This window comes from Saccostrea echinata, unplaced genomic scaffold, assembly GCF_033153115.1.
Source record: "Saccostrea echinata isolate AGI-Se365-2 ecotype Australia unplaced genomic scaffold, CSIRO_AGI_Sech_v1 ptg000038l, whole genome shotgun sequence".
NCBI lineage: Eukaryota > Metazoa > Mollusca > Bivalvia > Ostreida > Ostreidae > Saccostrea > Saccostrea echinata.
The window spans coordinates 2186417-2210840 of NW_026889787.1; the positions used below are offsets into that span (position 1 = coordinate 2186417).

General features: G+C 32.0%; 1 protein-coding gene and 2 pseudogenes across 2 annotated transcripts; 1 reads left to right on the forward strand and 2 right to left on the reverse strand.

Moving 5' to 3' along the window:
* The first annotated feature begins 2228 nt into the window (after nt 1-2228).
* LOC133200295 (P2X purinoceptor 7-like) lies at nt 2229-4095 on the forward strand (annotated as a pseudogene).
* Nucleotides 3806-6032, reverse strand: LOC133200291 (uncharacterized). 2 transcript variants are annotated; one of them, XM_061336111.1, is made up of 6 exons: nt 5604-6032; nt 5235-5421; nt 4876-5118; nt 4526-4697; nt 4275-4423; nt 3806-4154 (listed from the first exon to the last, which is right to left on the reverse strand). In XM_061336111.1, the coding sequence occupies exons 1-6, from the start codon at nt 5859-5861 to the stop codon at nt 3967-3969; spliced, it is 1197 nt and encodes a 398-aa protein (XP_061192095.1). In that variant the 5' UTR covers nt 5862-6032; the 3' UTR covers nt 3806-3966. The 2 variants fall into 2 exon arrangements, with proteins under 2 accessions (XP_061192095.1, XP_061192096.1); XM_061336112.1 differs by having other exon boundaries at nt 4008-4154; nt 4291-4423.
* Nucleotides 6033-6523: 491 nt separating this feature from the next.
* Nucleotides 6524-7543, reverse strand: LOC133200333 (THAP domain-containing protein 2-like; annotated as a pseudogene).
* Between the last annotated feature and the right edge of the window lie 16881 nt (nt 7544-24424).

Sequence of the window (24424 nt, forward strand, 5' to 3'; positions counted from 1 at the left end):
TAAAAGTAACGAACAGTAATTATGTTCCAACATTCTATAAAACAATATAAAAAAAATTAAAAGCTAAGCAAAGATGGAACTCTGAAAACATAAGAGAAGGGATCGGGGGCTAACTTAAGATCTATGAAACATAATTAAAGGATTGTATTCATTTTACAACTTAGGGTGCATGGGTACTAACAACCCTCTTATATCAGTTACTCTGCACCAGGGTCCCGTTTTACAAAAGAACTTACGACTAAGACCAAAATTTAATTCTGCTTATTACTTTCTATTTAACATTAATTTGTAAACGGTTTTATTTTTTTTTAAAGAAGAATTTAGAAAGATATTTCTATTTTATCCGTTTCAAACAAATTAATTAATTTTGCAAAATTTTACAGTCTAATTAAGTTTTTGGTCTTAGTCGTAAGTTCTTTTGTAAAACAAGCCCCAGAAATATATGATTATATGGCGGATTTTCCAGTTGCTGCTGATCAACTTTGTAAGATCTTGCATGTTTTAACCTAAATGCCCCTATACGTCATCCATATCATTCAAATCGGTTATATATAAGGTATTCTTTTCATAAAATGTTGTAAAGTTCAGCGATGTCAAATTCCAAAGTTATGAAACTACAAAAAATATATCCTGATAGTAATAATCATTCAATCAATAATACGTCGTCAATTGAGACATCCAGAGTGAGGACTGTGATACTCAAATGCAGTTGTTATGTAAGATCGTCAGAACTGAATGCGTCATGTGACATCACATCCCTTTAAAACCATTCATTTTTTTAACAAAATAAATGTATAAGTAAATATTTCATGAAATGCTGTAAGATTTTGATTATGCAATATGTGAGAAATCCACCAAACCCACCAGAAAGGCTACCATTTGTTCCCATTTCGAACAAAATAATCAGAGAAGGGAATATCCCTGCTAGATCGCTCTCCCCGTACATTCAGAAACCTGGCATAGGACGACTTTGATGTGCTATGTTTGTCTTCTTAGAGAAAAAAGCAATTCATACATTGAAGTGCAAAACATAAAAAGATTAATAATCTGTAATGTAGGGAAGATTCCTTTAAAACGATTGAAAATTTATGTTGATTGCTTTTCCAATTTTAATTCCTTGAGTCTATACTGTCGTGTCTAGGGTATCCCAGGAGACGCAAAATCATTTTTAAAAAATCTGATTTTTATTCCTGTATTTTCTTAATCATAGTTATTGATGGTTTAAATTAATTACCATGTAACACGACATATGCGGATTTTGTCTTAAGAAAATTATTTTCGTGAAGGAATAAATATTTCAAGTTTTTCTTGACTAGTTCCAAAAAATAGCTGTAGTTTTTTTTTCTGGTGATGACAATTAACCCTTGTATATCAGTTACACTACATCGGAAACGTATGAGATTGTTCTATTTATGGAACCTGGCCCCACCTCTGATGTTTTAGAGGACCGTGTTTGCTATGCTCCAAAATTTGTTTTGTTTAATGAACTTTTAAGCTTGAATACTGTTCGTTATTACCATATATTTCATTCTACGTTAACTTATCAGTGTAAGATATTTAACTTTCCAGAAGTCAGTCAAACAAATGAGGTATACCTTGTGTTTCTTCTGCTTTCGATCACTCAAATTTTCAGTAAGATTCTGACTCTAGACACCCTGGTTAATCCATCTTCATTGTAGACTGGCCTTGCCTAGACTGGCAGAAGTAGTTTATCTTTATTGGACAATTATTGTACTCGTATATCAGAAATGTTTTTAACTGTTATATATATATATATATAGGACCTTTTGGCAAGGTTACAAATGTACTTTTAAAAATCTTTTCCTGGAAAGATATTGAGACAGACCGAGAATATGCAACGTTAAACATAAGTTTAACCAGTATTTTCACAAAACTTTAAATTACATAAACAATACAAATATATCTCATATTTTGAATTCCGAATATTTTAGTGTGTTTTGCAATAAAAAAAAAAAAAAGTATTGCAACCTCTGAACTTTTTTAACATTCATAAAAAAATCCAACTTCGGGTAAATTTTATTGTTATGTAACAGGCATTCAAAGGGTGTGCAAAAAAGATTAAAAACTAATAAAAACTTACTTAAAGGTCAACTGAAAAGGTTCTCAAAGTCTGATTAAACTACTTATTTAGGAAGTTGATACCTAAAAAAGAATTGTCCCATGAGTATTTTTTTTTACCCGTTGAAACACAGGTAAAAATTTCTCAAATCCGAAGCTCAGGTAAAACGGTCCGATATGAGTTATCTGCCCTTTAGTGGAACATGGCGTCGCCCATAATGTACGAGTCTAACGAAAGTGACACGGACGAAAGTATGCCTGAAATAGATTTAACCCTTAAACTGACTGTGCAGCCGTATCAATACGAGCCAGTTAAAAGACAAGAAACAACAAGACAGCCGTTTGACGATGAAAGTGACTCGGGGCAGTCGGCACAAGGCAGCGTCCATAGTGATGATGAAATCTGAACAACTGCCGTCAGACATGCACTGGTATACAGTCATACATGTATTTTAAATATTAAATAAAAGTATATGAAATGATCAGCATAAAAAAAGTTTAAGAACCTTGAATTTAGAGGTAGATTTTAAGTATGCTGATTCTAGGATTAGTACTTCATGCTCATATTGGTATACTGGTCCTAAACACGATAGGACAGCTGTTGATGGACGAGAATAAATAAATAAAAAAAAAATAGGGTTTCAAAGCCTATGGAGATATAAAAGATAGTATGAATTTAAAGAAATTTAGTTGTTGTATGGACAGTGTAAATTGGATTACATTTACTACTAAGTATTTTTCATGAATTATGATTTATATAGTTATATTCATGAAAAGTATACTTTATTTACATGAATGCTAAAAAATTGCAAATATGGGTGGTAACATTTTTTTATTTTGGGGTGTAGGTGTTCCTGTAAAAATTGCATTACTATGCCAACTGCAAGAGAATGCAAATGTTGCCATTTTTATGCTGCTATTGAGTCAAGGTTGGAAGAGAGAGGAGAGACCTGCATCACAGAACACGAGGGTTTTGCAGCAAACTGTCTCAACAGATGGGTTTTAGAGACATCCTTTTATGAATATCTAGAAGAACATGGACCACTGGAAGAAAATGAATTAGTACACAAGTAGGTTTTTTTTTGTAAAATTGTAAAATGTAATCTTGATAATACAAATAAAGAAGTACTATACATGCATGTAAATACCTCTGGTCATTCTGATTGAAAGGAATATTTCATACTGTCTGAACTTATGGAGCACTCAAAAAACAGATATACTTCACAATTCTAGAAAATATTTTAAATGTTATCTTTTTAATGATCATGATTTTATGTCAAAGGATTTGGAATAAAATAAAATTAAGCAATTGTTTACTTGTAAGCATAAGCATGAATGTTTGTGTGTGGATGGGGGGGGGGGAGGGGGGGGAGTTGTACCTGGTACTGCAACTGTAAAGACATGTATTATAGATTATACATTTCAAATAATAGCTTATTTAAAACAAAAAAAAAAAATCACTGAATCTAACTGCAAGTGTCGTTAGTTCTGATTATTTTTAAAAAGTTTGTCTGTTCTTAGTGTTTACAGGCATCTAGCATATCGACGATTTGTGCGATGGATATGGCAATGTTTGGGGAAAAACAACAGGAAGATCTTGCCATCATGTGTAGTAACAAAGATTAGAACTGCATTTCCATCTCAGCAATACTGTGGGTTTAGGTATCCAACAGGAATGTCCTAGGTACACATATTTGGGGAAAAAAAACAATGGAATCTTTTTAAAGGATTGTAATATAAACAAGCAACTTCATTATCCCTGTATTCATGACTCAAAAGACATAATTTTATTTTTACAAGCTTAGAAAATTATTGATGTTTACAAGCTTAGAAAGTTTTTGACATTTGAGCACAATTCATTTTGTTTGTTCATGATTGTATGGTAAACTAACATTTTTTATTAAACCGACAGATATGGCGCTCCACAAGTTCTGACTTTGGGACATGTTGGTACGAGGATGCAATTGAAGCAGGACAGTTCACCATGGCAGCCTCACGACTCTTTCTGGACTCACTGTACGAACCAAACTCCAGTCTCACTTTGATCACTTCTTGCATCAAAACCATTGCATAATCTTTAAACAAACAGAGAAATAAATTTTAAAGAGATGTATGTTAATATGAATAAAATTAAGACACACTATTACATACTAAATGTATTGAGTTATAGGAAAAGTTTTAGAATTTTTACTTACTGTATGTTTGCTTTACTTTGACTTCCTTTGGAATGCCAGCTCCATTTCTGCCTTTTGGATATGACACAGAATATATTAGCTCTCCACTTTTGTTTACAGCTTGATCCCGGCTGGAGTTTTCATTGAAGTGCAGGGCTGCAATGTATAGTCTGGAAAAAAGAAGAACAGTGGAATTCATGAATTATGATTAAAATCTTTTAAAAAAAAATTCTTAGCATTTGAGTTTTGAATAAAAGAAAAAAAATACTTACCTGGCCTTCATTGAAGCATAAAAGAAATGCAAAGATTTGGGTGCAAAATGACACACTACATTGTGGTAGGCTTCAAGTGCTGAAGTTTGCTCTGCAGGGGAGAGTTTCTTAATGTCTTGCACCAGCAGTCTGCCCTTAACAACTTTTTCCATCTCCTGGAAAGCTAGACTACCTGAAATAAGGATACATTTTTTTTGTAGTTCAGATCAATATTGCTTCATAACAAAGTACAGACTTTCATATATTTATGTATTGTAGAATATATATGTCACATAATTACACTGTATATCTGCAAAGTAGAGGCTCAAAAATGTTGTGTTTTTTTTTCAAGCCCATGCTTACATAGTTACCTTTCTTAATCCAATCTCTGTCCTCCAGGTCACCATGTAAGCACTTGGGGAATCGCTTCCCATGACCCTCATGAACATCAGTGATGTGGTTGAGAATAGACAGCCATTTCTCAGACACCAATTCACCATCTCCTTCACTAGATGCTGCACACGAGTATAGGTGGTTTGAAACTGACCGTGCCCAATCACCCACTTGCTTGTACTTCTTTTTCTTCCCAATAGCCTCCAACTTTTTAAACACCCCTACAAAACACAAATAATTTTTAAATGATAAGTATATATAGCTATTCAGGTAAATAACTTAAATGAGGAATACCTAATGCATTAATGAATTGTATAAAACTGTAAAGTGAGTTTACCTTTGGCCATATGCCACACATCAAACCAATGGTTGATGTCACTTCTTTCTTTTTTCATGTAAGCTTTAATCTGGGGATGTCTGTCAGTAACAGGGTCACTAATAACTACTCCCTCCTCTTCAACTCTCTTAAGGCACCTCGTCAAACCCTCCATTTCCATCCAATATGAACTTTTGACTTCATTGCTCTTAAAAAGTTAAGCATATAATGTTTTGAGAACTAAAACTCATTTTAAACAGGGCATGCTATTCGGTATTCAGTGCTGAATGTTGATGTCAATATTTCCACTTTTGGGCAAGTAATATATGCATGCAAGTGCATGCGCAGTAAGGTAAAAAATAATAATAAAAGGTATTGCACTCTTCTTACCTGAACTAGTTGAACATCAAGTATCTGTCTCAGCTCCAGATCCATCAAACTATATGATCCATATTTAGCTGTGTGTCCAGGTGAACAACATCTAGCATCTCCCCCAACAACAACAGCTACATTTTGTTGTCTTATTACATCAAATATTGCATCTTGATGTACTTTCCAAACCCTTTCAACAGCTGGTACAAGATAATGCTGTTGGATGTTGTGATAGGTTCTCTCTGAGAAACAGGATATATTAGCATGTTGAAACATGGTCAAACTTTGATTTATGCTACTGCCACTAATCAAAATTGCTGCTGACAAGACCAAGTTTCCAGTATGAATTGATCCAGTGAAGGGTTGTGATCCCCATGTGAAAGTCTCCCCACAGACACATACCCTGGACACAAACAACAGAGTTCCAACTATGGTTTTCTTAATGTCACACTTCTGTCCAGATTTTGTACAAATCTGGAGAAGCTGGTCTAAACATTCTTCAAATACAATAAATTTTCTTCTACAGTGACTTGGAGGAACATGATGATGATCTATGTTGTTGTTTTCATCAAGATCAGGTGGAATCCATTCTGAAGCTGCAGAATCAGTGCTGGCCAGTGACTTGAAGCTCTCGTCAAGGTCCTCAGGTGCATCCAATGAAAACATTGTTTCTGTTTGGGTACTAGTCGATATTGTACTGGGCCGAATCTCTGTCTGTATAGAGACATGCCTGCGTTTCTAAAAGTCATGAAGTAAAATTAAAATGAGACATATGAAAATTATTTAATTAAAATATTTTCTCTATAATAAATTGATAAATTCAAAATGTTCTGTTTCAATCAATAGCAAATCAATACAAATGAAACAAAACTTACCACCAACCCATAATTAGTCTGTGTAGACATTTCAAAAGTCATTGTGTGTGCTCCACTTTGACAGCTTGGTTCTGTGCTTAGAGTCTCTGGGCTGTCCTGAAACTGGCTCGGAGGAGGAAGAATAATCTCTACATCTTCATTAAGGTTCTGAGCCTGATTAAGATTACAAATATTATTAAAGTTTACCATATTGTGATTAACTTTTCAGTACAGGTAACGTTATATAGGCATATATATTTTTAAATTTAATTTGTTTATTTACCAAGGCCCCACAGGGCGAAAGGAAAGTTCATTGTAAACACCTGTATATTATCATTATATATGTAATTCGTGCAGGTATTGTAATGAAATTCGTTATTTAAAGTACAATGTATGTGGACAAATCTACTCTCTACACCACAACTAATAATTTAAACAAATATAGATGCATTAAAATTTCGTAAATCCATTTCAAAAATAAAAAAAAAAACTTACTGCGAGTGCACGTCTTTTCTCCAAAACTTTCGATGTTCGACCTTGTTTTGGTACATAGGAAACATCTACATCTGCTGTTTTCCTTTTATGGCCTTTAATGGCTTTAGTATCCAATGGAGTATAGTCAAACATGCTAGGTATGGCATCTTTTTTTAACTAGAGTCGACTATACCCCATGCATCGCGCTCTGGAAGGCTCAACTATAAAACAGTCTGGGGTAAAATGCCGCTCGCAAAGCTTTGAATGTTTGGATGGCCAATAATTAATGGTTTTCAGCTTTCTTACCCAAATTTGGCATAATTTGGGATCCTCGGGGAAGGAAAACATAGACACACCCTGACCGTATCGGATATTACAGTTTGGTGCTGCACACAGCACCATATTTTATTTCTCAATCCCCTATCGTCTGAAGCATGACGTTTCAGCGTCTGTAGTTTCAATATGGCGGGTTCGTGTCAAGGGGCATAACTCGCACAAAATTTTAGGTCAGATTTCAGGTGTGACAACTTTTACCGTAAATATTTCGGAAATACATTAAGATATAACCGAATAACTAATATAATTTAAATTCTATGGTTTACTTGAAGATAATAAGGGGTTAATTAAATGAAAGTGAAAAATCATTTCAGTTGACCTTTAAACGACGTAGACAATCCTAGTAATATGCAAAAAAGAAAACCAGTACATGTATGTAAGCATAGGTAATGTACTGTTTGACGAAGATATAGATTAACATTAAAGCAAATTCCTTCCTCGCGACATAAAGTGTGATGATCTAAAGTACATTAATTCTCGTCTTAATCATATAGTGCGGTTATGCATTTGATCGAGATATTTCGTTTTATTAACATATTTATACAAAATCTATATATTTCTAAGCAAATTTATTATTTATAAATTATCTATTATTTTATATTATATTTAATAACATTTCATTGATATAAGCAAGAGGAGTATGAAATAGTAAAAACGGAATATCTATACACCTGCAATGAAAGACTTTATAGAACGTTTTGAATAATTCAAGCATTTTTTTACATTTATATCTAATTAAGCGCCACAAATTCTCAATAAGATAGCTTTTAGAACAAAATCCTCTCTGAAAAAGAAAATGTTCATATTGCGGTAAATGATACCGCTTTCTTTCAAATGAATGTTTTTATAACATTTTTTCAAATGTTTTTAAAGGCGTAATTTACCTGTTTGAAGATAGGGGCTGGGGGTTATAAGTGGTTTAAAGTTTCTCTGTAATTCCAATTCTTCCGCTCCCTAAGCTTTAATTCTTAGTTTGGACTTTATCTGATCCGTGGCCAAAAAAGAAATTCCTGAGGTTTACCACTAACCTTCCCAGTATTCAATATCTCGATCGATCCGAATTCCGGAGAGAATACCAAACATACTCAGATAATCCGAATGACCAACTTATGTATACAAAAATTACATCATTTCCACCGTCGGTTGGGTTTTCTAAAATTATTAGGGTAACCTTCACCGAATTATATTTGACATTTTTTGATTGGACAATATTAATGAAATTTACAAGTGAAAATAATCACCAAAAAAATCTAGTTTAAAATTCCAATGAGGCTACTGCTGGCATGACAGCAGAAGAAAAATTAAAAATGTTAATTTCACGGGGTTTTTTTCAGTAACAGCCCAGCCAATTTTTTGAAACATGAAAGGATTATTTCTTGCATAAGTCAAGCGTATTTTGAAAAAAATGAAAAACTTTTCATTTATTGTTACATTACCACGGTAGGAAAAAAAGGGAAAATACTTTTTATATTACCTTTTTTTAGAGACACTGGTATGTGAAACTTCATGGAAATAATATTTGGGGGCTTAACATTACTTAAATGGCTGTCGGTGTCATGGAAACAAAAAATTCAGTAAATTTCTAAAAATTCGATTTTTTGCAAAATTTTAAAAATCGTAGTTGTTTCCTCTGCATTATACTCTAATGTTGCATCTTCTTAATGAGTTCGGGTGACATATTCTATTGCTTTCTGTAGAAAAGTTCCTAATTCTGGTTTATTTTCATCCTTTTTACTCTTATGATAATAAAAATGAAGTTAACAAAGGGAAACTTAGTAAAGTTCTAACCCTTCTTTAGGCATTATTTTTAACATATCGCCATTGTTTAACTTGTGGAAGAAACAATAGTATAATTTGAAGGTAAAAATGCAAATAGATAGTGATATTTCGTTGATATATAACAATGCTAAAGTGTTTAAAGTTGTGGAGTGTATCATTTAATGAAAAAATTAAAACATGACGAGATGGGGAAAAATGACGCACAACGTCAGAGTACAATAAAATACTGTTTGTAAAGAGAGGGATTAAAATACATATTATATTTCTAGTCTTGAATTCAACACCTAAGTAGTTGTCTGTATGAATATAATGTCGATATGAGAGACACAACTGATCATACAAACGTGAAAAATGAACGAAACTTACATTTAAAAATCAATATTGGAAAACAGATTTAATCAAAAACAAAAAAGTACAAACAGCATGCAGATACTTACCGCTCAAACCCTTTTAATTGTTGTTTTAATTGTTTCAGTGAGGTATCCATAAACCATATTAACCACAAATGGTTGTAGTCATGGTGGTATTCCAATGAATATATGTTGAAGTAATGAATACTTCAATTAAAAACCAATAAAATGTTCATCTGTATTTCTTATTACATTTTTAAATTCATACACGAAGTGACTTTGAAAGTCTTGTTGTTTTACGCATTGTCATTTGCTTCTGTGGAGAGATGTAATTAAAATATAGTCGTTTACCTACATGTAGATAGGTATGTTAATATTATGTTAGAATAATAAGGACATTAATATTGACATGGTTTATTAATTGCATGTATTTGACTTCACGGTAAAGTACAAGAATTCACTGAATTATTTTATTGATTAATTGATTGTAGATTTATGTCCGTTGCAAGATTATTTTACTGATGTGAGATGTCACCGAATGGCGATGAAGGGCCTTAAATTTAGACCCTTTGCATCATAAAAACCTAGGTTTTTATAGCAACATTCGCGATTCATCGGCAAGTTTATCTTCGTGCTGAGCGCTTGGCGAAGGAACACTTGCTTCCTATTTTTAATAGATTAAGGTTTGTCGAGGCCGGTACTCGAGCCCACGACCTCCCTACTACGAAGCGAGAGAGAATTCTACCGACTAAATTAATTGATATTTATTCAATAGTTCTAACAGATATCAAAAGGTGAAGATAACGACGAATGATCTAATATCATAAATCCAGAGAATACGGATCGTGAACTGGGCAAAAGCACAGACTGGAGCCTGGGAGGAGTGAGCATCCCTTTTCGACAGGTTACGCCCACTGTGAGCCCTCAATGTTGATCAGGTAAACAGAGATGTCTGTAGTCAAATTATAGAATAAAAACAATGGCTCAACAATTGTTGTGAAGCATGTCAATCAAATCACGACACAAAGAAAGGTTGAATTTGCAAAAAAGTCATTATAACGACAATAGAATTTGCAAAACGTTGTTATAAAACGACAGACGTGAAAACCCTATAACATCAACTTTTTGATCAGTAGACAAACTCTGATTAAAAAAAATATCGTACTTAAAACATGCTCTTTAGTATCGAATCAGTTAGGACACAGATGGGAGACAAAACAACACATACAGGTTATTGCGGAATATACTTCATAAATAGGATAAGCTGGCTTTGGACAAGTGAAGGTAATTTCATCTTTCATATAGTTTGGTTGTTAGTTGACCATAAACCTCTAAAAGCAGTAATATATCCAAGTTAGAAGCAGATGAGGCAGATTTCTGTGGTGTCCTTCATTTCTAATGCGCTAGCGCTGTGATTTATCGGTATTGGCATTTGAATAAAAATAAAAATTTTTAATTGATAAAACGTCGTCATCATATCGAAAAGAACTGGAAACCACAGTAAGAGTTTTTTTTTCCATGTAGAAGTTTTTTTTCCTAATAAATACTGCTTAATAAGAATATTAAAACAAATCTCCTAATTAAGGAGCATAATAAGTGTCCGTCTAAATTCAAACAGATTTTTTGGAAGATCTGGTCTCCAATAATTTAATTTATATCGTCAATAAGGAACTCCGGCATTTTTAAATATCAGAGAACTTGTGGGTAGAATCAGAATGATTTTCAGCTCATTTATTACTTTTATTTTTATTATTATTATTATTATTATTATTATTATTATTATTATTATTATTATTATTATATGTATATACGAGGGTTGTTCGAAAAGTTCGTGGACAAGTTCGGTACTGACAGCTGTATTTGTTTGTTTGAAGAGAAAATTTCCATATATTTATTATACCATATTTCCAGTAAAAATACACCTTTTCAATTGTTTGGTACGTTAAATAAAAATTATATAGCCATTCTAATTTCATTAGTAAGGGGTCGCGGAGCATCCTTGTTTTCTAGGTATTTGAATATTTTAAGTCGACATTGTCATTACAGATTTTGTTTTAATTTTTCGCTCGAAAATTTATGATATTCAATATGACGTCACAATAATATGCAACCGTCATATCTGAGAAGTTTCAGTAATTTTGAGCAAGTGGTTTTCAGCATATCGATTCATAATGAATGGGGACGGATTAGATTCACAGTTGAGAACGGCATCAAAATTGGACGTCACAGAACAACGTGCTGTGATAAAATTTTGTGTGGTAACAGGAAAGACTCCTTTTGAGACAAAACAATTGCTAGATGAATGTGGGGATAGGTCAAAAGTGTCAAGATCAATGATGTACAAGTGGTATAAACGGTTTAAAGAAGGACGATGTGAAACTGGAGATGACGAAAGGTCAGGACGACCTCTAATTATCGATTCGAACTTGACAGGGTCAGTATTACAAAAACTTGAAAAAGATAGAAGACTAACAGTAAGGGATATAGCGGATATATTTGAAATAAGTACGTCTACGGCACATGAAATAATTACGAAAGCTCTTGGATTTGAAAAGGTGTGTGCTCGTTGGGTTCCAAAATTACTTTCTGCGGACGAAAAAAATCGGCGTGTCCTAGCATCGGAAGAGTTTTTAAGACGATGGAAAAATGAAGGTGAATTATTTCTCAATCGAATAATAACGACAGATGAGACTTGGCTACATCTCTTCGACCCAGAGACTAAACAACAATCTATGATGTGGAAAAGAAAAGGTTCTCCGCCTCCAAAAAAGCAAAGGTTACACGCTCGCATGGCAAACACATGTTTATAATCTTCATGGACATACAGGGCATTATTCTCGCACATGCCGTGCCGAATGGACAACACATCAATGCTGATTATTATTCAAAGGTATCTAGATCTTGTCTTTATGTCTTTTGTGTACCTTTTAATTTTCTGTAATTTAATGTTATATAATTCAACAAAAGAATTTTTTTTGAATTTAAGTGCATTTAAATTATAATACAAAAACAGGATACGCTTTTATTTTAAGGCCTAAAGTTCCCCAATTTCGTTTTTTTAAGGTTATTCGACGTGACTTAGTCCACGCATTAAGGAAGAAACGTCCGAATTTTGCTGATTTATGCTCTGTCATTCTTCACCAGGACAATGCTCCAGCACATAGATCGCAATCTACCATGCTTGAATTAGATTTACTTGGATTTGATCTTTTACAACACCCTCCTTATAGCCCAGACCTCGCCCCCATGGACTTTGCACTCTTTCCATATCTGAAATCAAGACTCAGGGGGCAGAAATTTGATGATTTAGAAGAACTACGATGTGCAGCTAGTTTCATTTTGAAGGATATTAACGAAAGTTGGTGCAGAAATGTCTTTCAAAAGTGGGTTGAAAGACATCAATAGTGTGTAAAACTCAGTGGTGTATACTTTGAAAAGAGTGACAATTGTTTTATAGCAGACTGGAAAGTTTTATTTTATTCCGATTATTCATAAGACATAACGACGTAACGACGTCATAAAAATACGCCACAGTTTGCTCCGCGGCCACTGACAATGTATCATAAAAATTCATATAACTTTAATAAATGTGAGTAAAACTATCTGAAATTTTGCATATTATTTCAAAATATATTGTAATATACAACGTTTTTCGAATTGCAACAAACCTTCGGAGAAAATTGCATCGTCCACGAACTTTTCGAACAACCCTCGTATATATATATATATATATATATATATATATATATATAAATATATATATATATATATATATATATATATATATATATATATATATATATATATATATATATATTTTTTTTTTTTTTTTTTTTTTTTTTTTTTTTTTTTTTTGGTTAATGAAAATTTGATACGAATAAACCAAAAATTTATGATTTTTGAAACATTGTAGAAGAAATAAATGCTTTGTCGCTTTTAACATGGCCACCTTGATCAATTTGTTGCCTCTTTCCCACGAGTCATTACGTATATCAAAGATAAAATAGGATTTTTTTTTTACTTCTTCCACGTTGTACTTCTTTCCATTTATAAAATTTCAGTTTCATTTATAAATATATGAAATTAAATACCTCTCTTACGATAATATGTTACCACAGAGATATCTTTGCAAATTCTTTCAATGTAAGGACAAAGAATATCCAACTTTTAATACGTATCTTAATCATAAAGATGTTCAAAATGATTCTTTTTGTTTGTATTGGGTGACTGTTGTTGGAAAAACAATTGCTAAGATATGAAGTTAAAATACATTTGCTTTAAACAAAATAGCGCTTACATATAAAATCTGTGCCATTTGTTTAGAAACGTAGGTTACCAATAAGATATCAGTGACTTTCAATGCGAAATTCACTTGATTTAAGTTGTTAATTATGGTTTTTTGTTGTTGTTGTTGTTCATCCCGGACCGAAATAGCAAAGATATTGCTGTACTTCTTATTACCCTAGACTTGGTAATATTTTTTTTCTTATAAGTAACCATAAATGACAAGTGCATTGTCTCATTATTCATTATCCAAACAAAAGGTTTCTAAAATTTTCTAGTTTTTTTTTTTTTTTTGTCCTTTAATTTTATGTATAGTGTTGGAATATCTTCTTGTCATTGGATTAAACCTTAGATATATTCTATCAACCTTATTTGCTATGTTATGGCTCTCTATGGAATTAAATGAATATATAAGCCTTCCTTTAACATTTTTTTGTATGCTGCATGTCTCTAACTTTAACTATGAATTTTTCTCATGGCTCTTTGGGATTTAATTTCATCTAGGAAAAAATATAAATTTGGAAGAGTAAGCCTTTTTGCATTTCTTTTTCTGATCCTTTCCAGACACGTATTTACTGTCCTTGTACAAGACAGTTGGTGCACAATTTTTAAAGTCGCTTTCAATTTTACGTACGCGTACACCTGTATCTACTTTTTACATGTTATTGAAGATAAGTGGTGTGGTAAACATGCTCTAAACATGCATCATTCTTTTTTCTTCTCGAAAATTTAAATAAAAAATAACTCTTACACACAACGCGGCGTTCTCTTTTTGAATCACTTAATACATGTACTTTGCAAACTCTGTATTTTTCACATCCCAGCTCGCTGCAGTATCTTAAGCTGTAATTAGTTCTGTCGTAGCCTCGTTCATGGCCATCATCTTAACTCAGCTTTCCTGATATTTTTCATGTACTCTTTGCCTGCATAATTGTCGACATTGTTTGGGTTCCTATGACACTAATATTTTTAGTGATGTCTTCAACTGACACCAACTTGACTTTTAAGCTGACGCCTTACTTTGACCCTATCTCTTCCTCGTAACTCATCTATTTCTATTTCGTTTGGTCATTTTACTTATTGTTAAATAAAACATTGAAATACGGTATATTTAAAGGCCAGATACATGTATTGTGTGGTTAATGCTTTAAAATGTTTGTGTTGCTTAAGTAGTCCTTATTAAGTCTTTGGGCATGTTTTATTGCATCATTTTACCAGCTTTTCCACCTGAAAACATGTAATATTCAGTTTATGATGGGTTAAACGAAGAAAAGTGCTTCCTTGCAACAACACACTGATTTTCTTATTAAATATGACAGATGATACACTGGGAATGGCTTAGGCTTAGTATTTTTATATAAACGTCTGAGATTTGAATAAAAAAAAAAATCAGATAGTACTTTTACTTAATTTAGTATTAGTTTTCTATACCATGCAAGTACAGGCAATTTTTTAAAGCTAATTTATTGCTTTTATAAAAAAAAAATACAAGGAAGCTTAAATCACCGGTGTGGTCGGGGATTTATAGTATGTTTTCATTACTTCTTGTATTCTTGATTTACTTCTTAGAAATGACACTCATAATATACATGTACGTACTTTCAAGGACCATCCCTTATGAAATTTCGAACATTTATCGTATTGGTCAAAATTTCTTTAATAGGGGAAACTCCTTAATATACATAAGTAAACAATCTAATAAAAGTAAACCTTTTTAACTGTTGGTTTAAAATAAATACGCATTTGGAAGTAGATTCATATTACATACTTTAAAGACGTAAAACTCAAGATTTAAACCATCCTAGTTTATCCTCTTAAATTTAAGCCTTTGGTTATTTTTTAAACGAAAGTTGAAAATACAAGCTTTAAAATGTTCAACATTATCTATACCAAGATAAGCAAGTAATTATCCTAAATGTCCCAAATAAAGGGAGCATCGATCTTTCTATTGGCGGCAGAACTTCGCCCCAATTATAATTTTTGTTGAAGAGTATGTCAGACGTTTGGCAAAATATGAAAGAGAAGACCTGAACACTCTGTTAGAATGAATTAAGTGTTTTAGAAATATATTAAAGAACCGTATTAGAAAATTAAAGGGCATTATGCGAACCATCTATCTTTCCGTTTTCACTAAATCGGAGGTAATTAAAGAATCAGAAAGAGTTCATAACAGCATGTTATGGTTCCAGCAAACAAGGCTTGTAACAATATCGTCTTTTTTTTTTTTGAAAGGCTCACTATCATAACTGTATTTTAGAAGAACTTTGTTTCAATTTCTACATCTGGAAATCCATGCAGCTTATATTCAGTTTACATTCTAAAGATGAATTTCTTCAAAATCATATCTCAGTGTTTAATACTTTTTAACATTCCAGTCAACCAAGGTGAGTTCGATCTACCCTACGTAGACTAGATTCCTAAAATTAATAAAAAAAAATCCTTATAAACAAAGATACATTGCCGGATCCAGCAAATGCCCTAACAAGTCCTATCTTTATTCCTTACAAAAATATTAACCGCTGTAAGGAGAAAATTCAGACGTACTGTGCTATAGCATATTCTAGAAGTGGTGTAGATATGTTGATCGTCAAAAACTTTAAAGAAATTTTAAATTTCCATTTTTTTTTTCTATAATCGATATCATCACAACATAACTATTCTGCACTCGCTAAAATGAAACTCTAGGCTTTTTGATATCATAGACAACTGTTTCTTCAATAAAAATGAGACTCCGAGATTGTCGTATCTTGTGATTGGTCAACAACAAAATTACTTTGTTAAAAATCACTCTGATTGTACACAAAAGTACTCTGAAATTGATATTCAAAGGATTCTTGAGTTCCTCATTGACAACATTTATGTGGTCTTCGGAGACATGGTCTTCCAACAAACTGATCGAATTTCGACGGGCACTATTTGTGCCCCTTTATAAGCCGACTTGTTTTTATTCTCATATGAAGCAGAATTTATTAAAAAGCTTCTACATGAGAAGATGAAAACACTTGCTGTGGCCTTCAACTCGACATTCAGATATATCGTCGACGTTTTATCAATTAGCAATAGTTACTTCAATTCATATGTCAAATCGGTATATCCCAGTGAACTTGAAACAAAAGACACCATAGAGTCTGGTACATCTGTTTCATATATGGATATTTTACAAGAAAAAGACGTTAATGGTAACCTAACAACGAAACAATATGATAAACATGATGACTTCGAATTTTCTATCGTCAACTTTCCTTATTAATGTAGCGATATACCCTTCTCACCTGCATATTGGGTTTATGTCTCCCTGTTGATTTGATACGCAAGAGCATGCTCTCCGTGTGATCAATTTTCAAAAGGAGGCAAGCTATTAACCAACACTTGATGGAGCAAGGATATCAACAGTCTCTTTTGAATTCTTTATTTAGCAAATTCTATGGTCGATACAATGACCTTTACAGCAAATACAATCTATCATTAGGTCAAATGCTGACTGACGTTTTTCATAATTGTAAGGCAATTATTTACATACTAATATTTCTACGGATTTTTCCATTTACCCGATCAAGACAAGGAACATATGGCGGGTGTGACCGGTCGGCAGGGGATCCTAACTCCTCCATGGCACCTGATACCACCTCTGAAGTTTTTGGAGGTCCGTGCTTGCTCTGCTCCGGGTTTGTAGTTTTTAAAATGGACTTTGAGCTAGAATACTGTTCATTTTCTCCATATTTTATACATATATATTATGAATAACGAAAAGGACAATGCAGTTGATAAAAAAAACACTTTTTCAAACATTTGAGAGTAATAAGATTTCAACATAAAGAGATAAATTCGATAACTTTGCAGTAAGTCTTTAACGTTGTTCTTTTACATGTTTCGTAAAAACTGATATCAATAGAAAAAAAAGATGTGAGACGAACACTCACATAGTACAAAAAAAGTTTAATTCTGTCTGAACGAATTGGGATGGCAATTTGTTAAAGAAAATATTTTAAACCATGATCCATTGCAAGAAGCAAACAACTGAATAATTACCCATCATTCTTCATACATCTTTTAAATACGTGAATGTATAAATACATGCATAAAAAGAGATATGTTGATAATTTTCATAAGCTTTGTCCTTTTCCATGAAATACTTAAACAACTTTAAGAACTCGAAATGATCGTTATCAGTTTAAAGAGCAAAAGGAAAATTTCAGAGGTACTCTGTTGAGATGGATACTTTTTCATATCTTTGTGCTAGATCCTGACATTTCGAAAAAAAATCTTAAATGTATTTATAAAAATATGTCAATGCCGACTAAAAATAGCTTTTTCTCGGTAATAAATTAGGTTAATAATACCTCCGTTTAAATACTTTATATTTCATGTAACTGCTAAATAACTGATAAACTGATTGTGAAATATTTCAAGTCCTTGACTATATTTTATCCTTAATAGGTATTTAATTTAATTCTTCAGATACCCATTTATTATAAATTACCTTCTCATATTATTAATGAAGTAGCAACTATCTTTGAAGGCATTTTAAAATAAATTGTCAGCATTATGGAATTGAAAATTATTTCACGAAAGTATTTTCTTTCTTTTTGTGTGTGTGTGTGTGACTCATACACATATTTCAGGTACAAGTTGTTTGACGACAAAAAGAAATCAGTTCGGTCAAAAGCACAAGATCTGAATCAACTAAAGTGCAGAAATTGTGTGATGTTTCAAACTGTAGACTCCCTGCTTATTAGCTTGTTTTATTGCTGTCCTCTATGATGTCAAACATTCTATAATTATTATCCGTGTATTAAATCTAGTTGCAAAACTTGACCATCTTGTAATACTGAGAAAGAAATTATAGATTGCTTCAATCATATTTGAAACTCATAGATCCTCTTTACGCGACTGAAATAGTGTGATACCTGTACTGAAATTTTCGTGAAAATATAGGCTTGATAGCAACTATTGTTACACACGCACGTTGAACGCTGGGGAAGTCAAATCATTTATTCAGATATAATCAGCTGCAGAATAACATAAGAATCTTCAAACAATTTCATAGTGTCGATATCCTTTATTAGCTAAATAAGTACCATTCAATAAATATGATAAATTGTACTTAATAAATGAATGGGATAGGAAAAAGGGCGAAATACGCCCAACCAATGTTACATGTTAGAGTAAAATATCAGATGCATAGGTGGATATCTATAATTAGAAACACGTAAAATACAGTTTTAACAACTTGCATTATTGAAGCATTCACTGTGCATGCATCTTTTACTTAATGTAAAAACCCGAAACGATTGCCTCTAGCATGGACATAATTTCAAAGTACAATTCTTTTACTCACTATAGATAAAATGCCAATAAATGATCAATTAAAGACTATAAAATGCATATATCCTGGTTTTCTGCAAATTTCTGCAGGCAATAAAAAGAGAGCGGGGGGGGGGTGCAGAGACTGCATCAAATTACAAAAAATGCAATTTGTTCTAGATACGTTCTTTTACTTTTCAGTTCGATGAATAATATCTTTAATTATTCTTAGCTAGATAAAATCTCAAGCACATTAAGCACACTGAAGGAAAAGAGTTCATGGACATTAAGAAAATTATAGTGTGTAACGGTGTATATATTGCGTTTATTCTTTAGATTTTCAACAAAGGATACCTTGCATAAACCCCCAAGAAAAATGTTCAAAGACAATTAAGTACTGATGGAAAAAAATCACGGTTGTTTACTAAAGTGGGTAAAATACCTGCAAACGAAGTGTTCAATCAATGCATCTTGGCATATTAAAATGTTATAAATGTTTGATTTGATCACAAATTAAGTAATAAACTGTACATTTCAATTTATTTTATTCTAGACCAAAGGGCAGATTACTCTACCTGCATAAAAATACCACAAAATCAGACATCTTTAGTGTGCAGTGTATAGACTTCTTTTAACATAGAATAAAATTTTCTGACAAAGAATGAATAATATAATTAAGGTATAATTTATACGAAGGTAGTTTCTAATATATCTTATGTATAAAAATAGAAGACTGAATGCAGAAGTTGTGGTGTCCATCCCCTCTTCTGTATTTCAACATTATAAGGGATTACAATTTTTTTCCAAATTCAATAACATTAAAAGGTATTTTTTCATAAAATTAAAGACTAGGCTTTTGACATCATAAACAACTGTTTCTTCAATAGAAATGGAACACTTTAAGTTTTATACCTTGTCATTGGTCATCTGCAAACTTATTTGGTTAAGAAACTTCTGATTCTATACTCAAGTACTCCGATGTTGGTATTAAAAAGGTGCTTTAAAGAGTTTCTCATTGACAATATCAATACAATATTTGGATACCAGGTCTACCAACAATATGTTAGTATGTCCATCGGGACTAATTATGACCCTTAATTAGCCGATTTATTTTTGTGTTCTTCGGAAGCAGAATTTAATATTCAAAAACTTCTAAAGGAAAAGAAAGAAAGTCTCCTACTGTGGCCTTCAATTCGATATTTAGAAATATAGACGACATTTTATCAATTAACAATGTTCATTTTCATTCCTACTCTAATTAGTTATATCTCATTGGACTCGAAATAAAAGGCATCTCATAGACTGGAATATATCTGTTCATATTCGGATGATTTTCTAGAAAAGACGTTGATGGTAATCAAACAACTAAACTTTGTAACAACTTATTTATCGTCAACTTCATTCATCTATGTAGAAATACACCGGTATTACATGTATTACCACCTGCATTTTGGGTTTATGTCTCCCATTTGATTCGCAAACGCATTTTCTACGTACGATTAATTTCTAAAATGAAGCAAGTTACTTACAAATAAGTTTATGATGCAAGGATATCAACTTTCTCATTTACAGTCAACATTTCACAAATTCTATGGTCGATGACCTTGTTTGCAAATACAATCTACCGTGTAGTCAAATGTTGACTAACTCAGTCATAAGAACTGTTGGGCATTATCTTCACACTGAATTGTCTACAATTTTTTTCCTATATCCAGATCATGACAAAGAGCAACAGCGTGTTTGACCGGTCGTCAGGAGAAGCTCATTCCTCCATGGCACCTGATCTTTCCTCTCTTTACAGAGGTCCATGTTTGCTATGCTCACAATTTCTATTGTTTCATTGGACATTAAGCATGATTAATGTTCGTTATATTTACATCCCATATGATAATAGAATATAGAATTTTTATACGTATGTTTCCTTCTAGTATAGGCGCTAATGTGAAAATGCAATATTACAACGCAAAATGTAATAACGAAAAATGTAATAACACGATTTTTGGATTATTACATTTTGCGTTAATCCCAACGCAAAATGTAATAATGCACTTTTTGGTTGTTACATTTTGCGTTACTTAATTTTTGCGTTGAGAGCAACGCAAAATGTAACAAAACAAAATAAAATAAAACAAAATATTTTTTTTTTTGGTATTGTTTTCAACACGAAACATCACAAAATTCATTCAAACATATAACAGTGGGGAAACTCGCTTCACTATATAGACAGACATATGTATGACCATGTGACAAAGTTCAACGTTACGGCTTTTACGGACGTTACTAAATCTAATTGGTTATTTCATTTTGCGTTGATCTCGACGCAAAATGTAATAATCCTAAAAAGTCTGTTTTTATATTTTGCGTTATTACATTCTGCGTTGATATCGACGCAAAATGTAATAACGCAAAATGCAATAATCCCGGTTTAATACATTTTGCGTCGTTATTACATTTCGCGTTGTAACAACCTTCATCTCGTGTGTATTTATGGGCTATCAGTGCTGATTGAAAACTCAATTTTTGACTTTTTGATCTATAACATTGAAGTGAACTTTGCTCCATAGCGGACTAAACGGATATTGTAACTTTTAGCACAACGAATGTAAAATACACGTTTGCTGGTAATTAATAGAGAGCAGGTAACCACTGTTTTTCCTACTCAAGCTTCCTCTTATTTAAAAAAAACACATTTATTAACATACGTGGGTGTACGTAACTATATTTAACTTTTTTATATAAATATACTTTTTGGTGATACATGTATGTGGAAAAGGGCATTTCAAAGTAGATATCCCTGTTCTGAAGTACTAAGTGTCATTACTCGGAATAAAAATTTGATGCGATAACATACAATTGTCAGTGTCTAGAGTTCAATGTTAAGGTAATATCTATACACTTAATCTAATTTCATTGATTTTCTTCGAAATCATACGATTTAAATTCACACGTATCTAGCGTTTCAATCTGATATTAAATAACTATTTGGAAAAATAAGTAGACAGTAAAATTCCTGGAAATATTTAATCACACATGCTTCAAATTGTATAAAATCCTTCTGCTTCAGAACAAGACTATTCACTATGCATCCCTTTAACAGGCGGTGAAATTTAAAATGAAAATATTAATTTCACTACATTTATTTTCTACAGGAAAATTCAACTATCAATTTTCTCTTTAAATCTAACCTTTCTATTGACGTATCCAAAAACACTAATCAAACTTTATTTTATACAAAATGATATACTCCATTATCTTTGCTTAAATAAAAGATGTTACTAAAAACTGCGGGAACAAATGGGAGGCGGAGGGGGGGGGGTGACTGCTCGTGATTCTCAGAGTTAAAATTTGGCTACTTTAGTCATTGCCAGGATGATTTTGTCTGTCGCTGTCTGTATGGAGTATTCTCCACTGTGTGAAGGGAGAGAGAGAGAGAGAAGAGGGAGAAATACTCTCATGTCTTAATTTGACAAGTTCCCGTTCTTGTAGTTGTTTTCTATATCATTTTTGTTATTTACTCTGTGAAATTTCAAATATAATGCAACGAACAAATTTACATCTTGCACTGCTAAATATGTAATGAAATCATTTTATTTATACGACTTTGACGTCTAATATTCAATAACAATTAAACTATACAACTATATATATATATATATATATATATATATATATATATATATATATATATATATATATATATATATATATATATATATATATATATATATATATATATATATATATATATATATATATATATATATATTGATTAAGACATAAGTTTATACCAATATAGTATTCTTACCAAACTCTTTCATCTCGATTAGAAGATAGCACACTGAATTTAGAAACATACTGAACAAAGTTAATTTTTTTTTTTTTTTTTTTTTTTTTTTTTTTTTCTATTTCGTTACGCCATTAAACCTTCTTAGAGTCAAAAACTAGAAGAAGTTACAAAAAAGGTAGATCTAGAACTCAGTCATTTGTAAATGCACAAAGAAATTCATTTTAATAACTGATAAGATTATTTTCTTTTTGTTCTCCAAAATCCTCACAAATAGGTCACATTTTATGGCAATGTGTTAAAGGAAATACCTGATGATGTGTACTGAGCCAATATTTCAACCTAGTTACTAATACTGAAACAGAATCTGAAATCAAATTATCATAAAGCTGTCTTTAAATTTAATCATTTCCTTGGATGTTTCTTTATGAGATTGCACCACAGAAGAAATATTTTTCAGTTCCTGCAGAGTGAAAGTTTGTATATGCATTGTCTGTTGCAACTATTTTTACATGTATATGCAATTATGGAAATATCAATATCGATTGTGATGATTATTTCCTAGGACAAAAGTTGGTCAATTGTGTTTTTCCTAAAAATCACAAATATCGCTGATGCATTCTTTTGAATATATAGATAATGATTTTTTTATATATATAAATTTCTTTCCTCATTTCTTTGTTAAGTATCTTAAGAAGACATTCATCTGATAAATAAAATTATACATCATTGGAATACTGTTTAAAATAAAATTAGTGCTGAAACCTATACTATCTTGTATAGGTTTCAGCATTCTAATATTTCACAAGCACTCATTTTAATAGCAAATATTTTACTACAAAATATGTCATACGTGCACATGTGAGTTAAGGCTAGGTATGGGGGTTTCTACGCAAATGAGCTTATAAAAATGCATAAGAGGTAAATTTATTATTCAGAGAAAGTTTTGATTTATTTTCTTATGCATACTTAGTACCCACGATATGTTATAGACAGTACACATTATGACGTCATATTATGACGTCACTAATCCTACCTACTGGAGGTAATAAAAAACATCAACAAAACAGCTTCGGCGCAAGGGATTACCCTATTTATTTTTACATAAAAATTGTATAATGCTACATGTAAGAAGAATATTCTATAGATTAATAAAACTGCTGCACAAATCCTAGGCATCGCAGTACAGTTAAGGCAACATTTTCTATAAAAAGGCACCAAAAACGAGACACTTAAAGTTCAACCGTCTTATTTTTCAGCATAAAACTCTATCTGAAATATCTTAATGGCTTTATGAAGAGTTTGTCCATCGCTTTCCACATCGGTATTTTTTGTCATCATGTGACCCTCTAAAGTCACGTGAGCTCCGATTTTAGGTCAAAATATGAAATGTCAAGTTTAACCAAAAAGTGCAAGGGCAAGGCAAACAATATTTGAACTGCACAAGGTTTCATTGTGTCCCTTGGTATCTATCCTATCGAAAAACTGATGCTCATTCAGTCAGATTTCTGAGATATTTAAGTTATTCATTGAAAACAAACAACAGTATTCAAAAATAGGGTATTTTTCATCATTTAATCGGAAATTTTAAATTGCCTAATGAATTACAAAGAAATGAGCATCACTTTTTAAAAACTAGACAGTAAAATAAAGAATTTAAAATAAAAACCTACC

Bases quoted from the DNA above. Each gene is read 5' to 3' on its own strand.
- LOC133200291 (XM_061336111.1), bottom strand. From the start codon at position 5,861: ATGTTTCAACATGCTAATATATCCTGTTTCTCAGAGAGAACCTATCAC. The intron at 5,422-5,603 runs GTAAGAAGAGTG...TAACTTTTTAAG, and splicing joins TTGATGTTCAACTAGTTCAG to AGCAATGAAGTCAAAAGTTC. The intron at 5,119-5,234 runs GTAAACTCACTT...TGTGTTTTGTAG, and splicing joins TGTGTGGCATATGGCCAAAG to GGGTGTTTAAAAAGTTGGAG.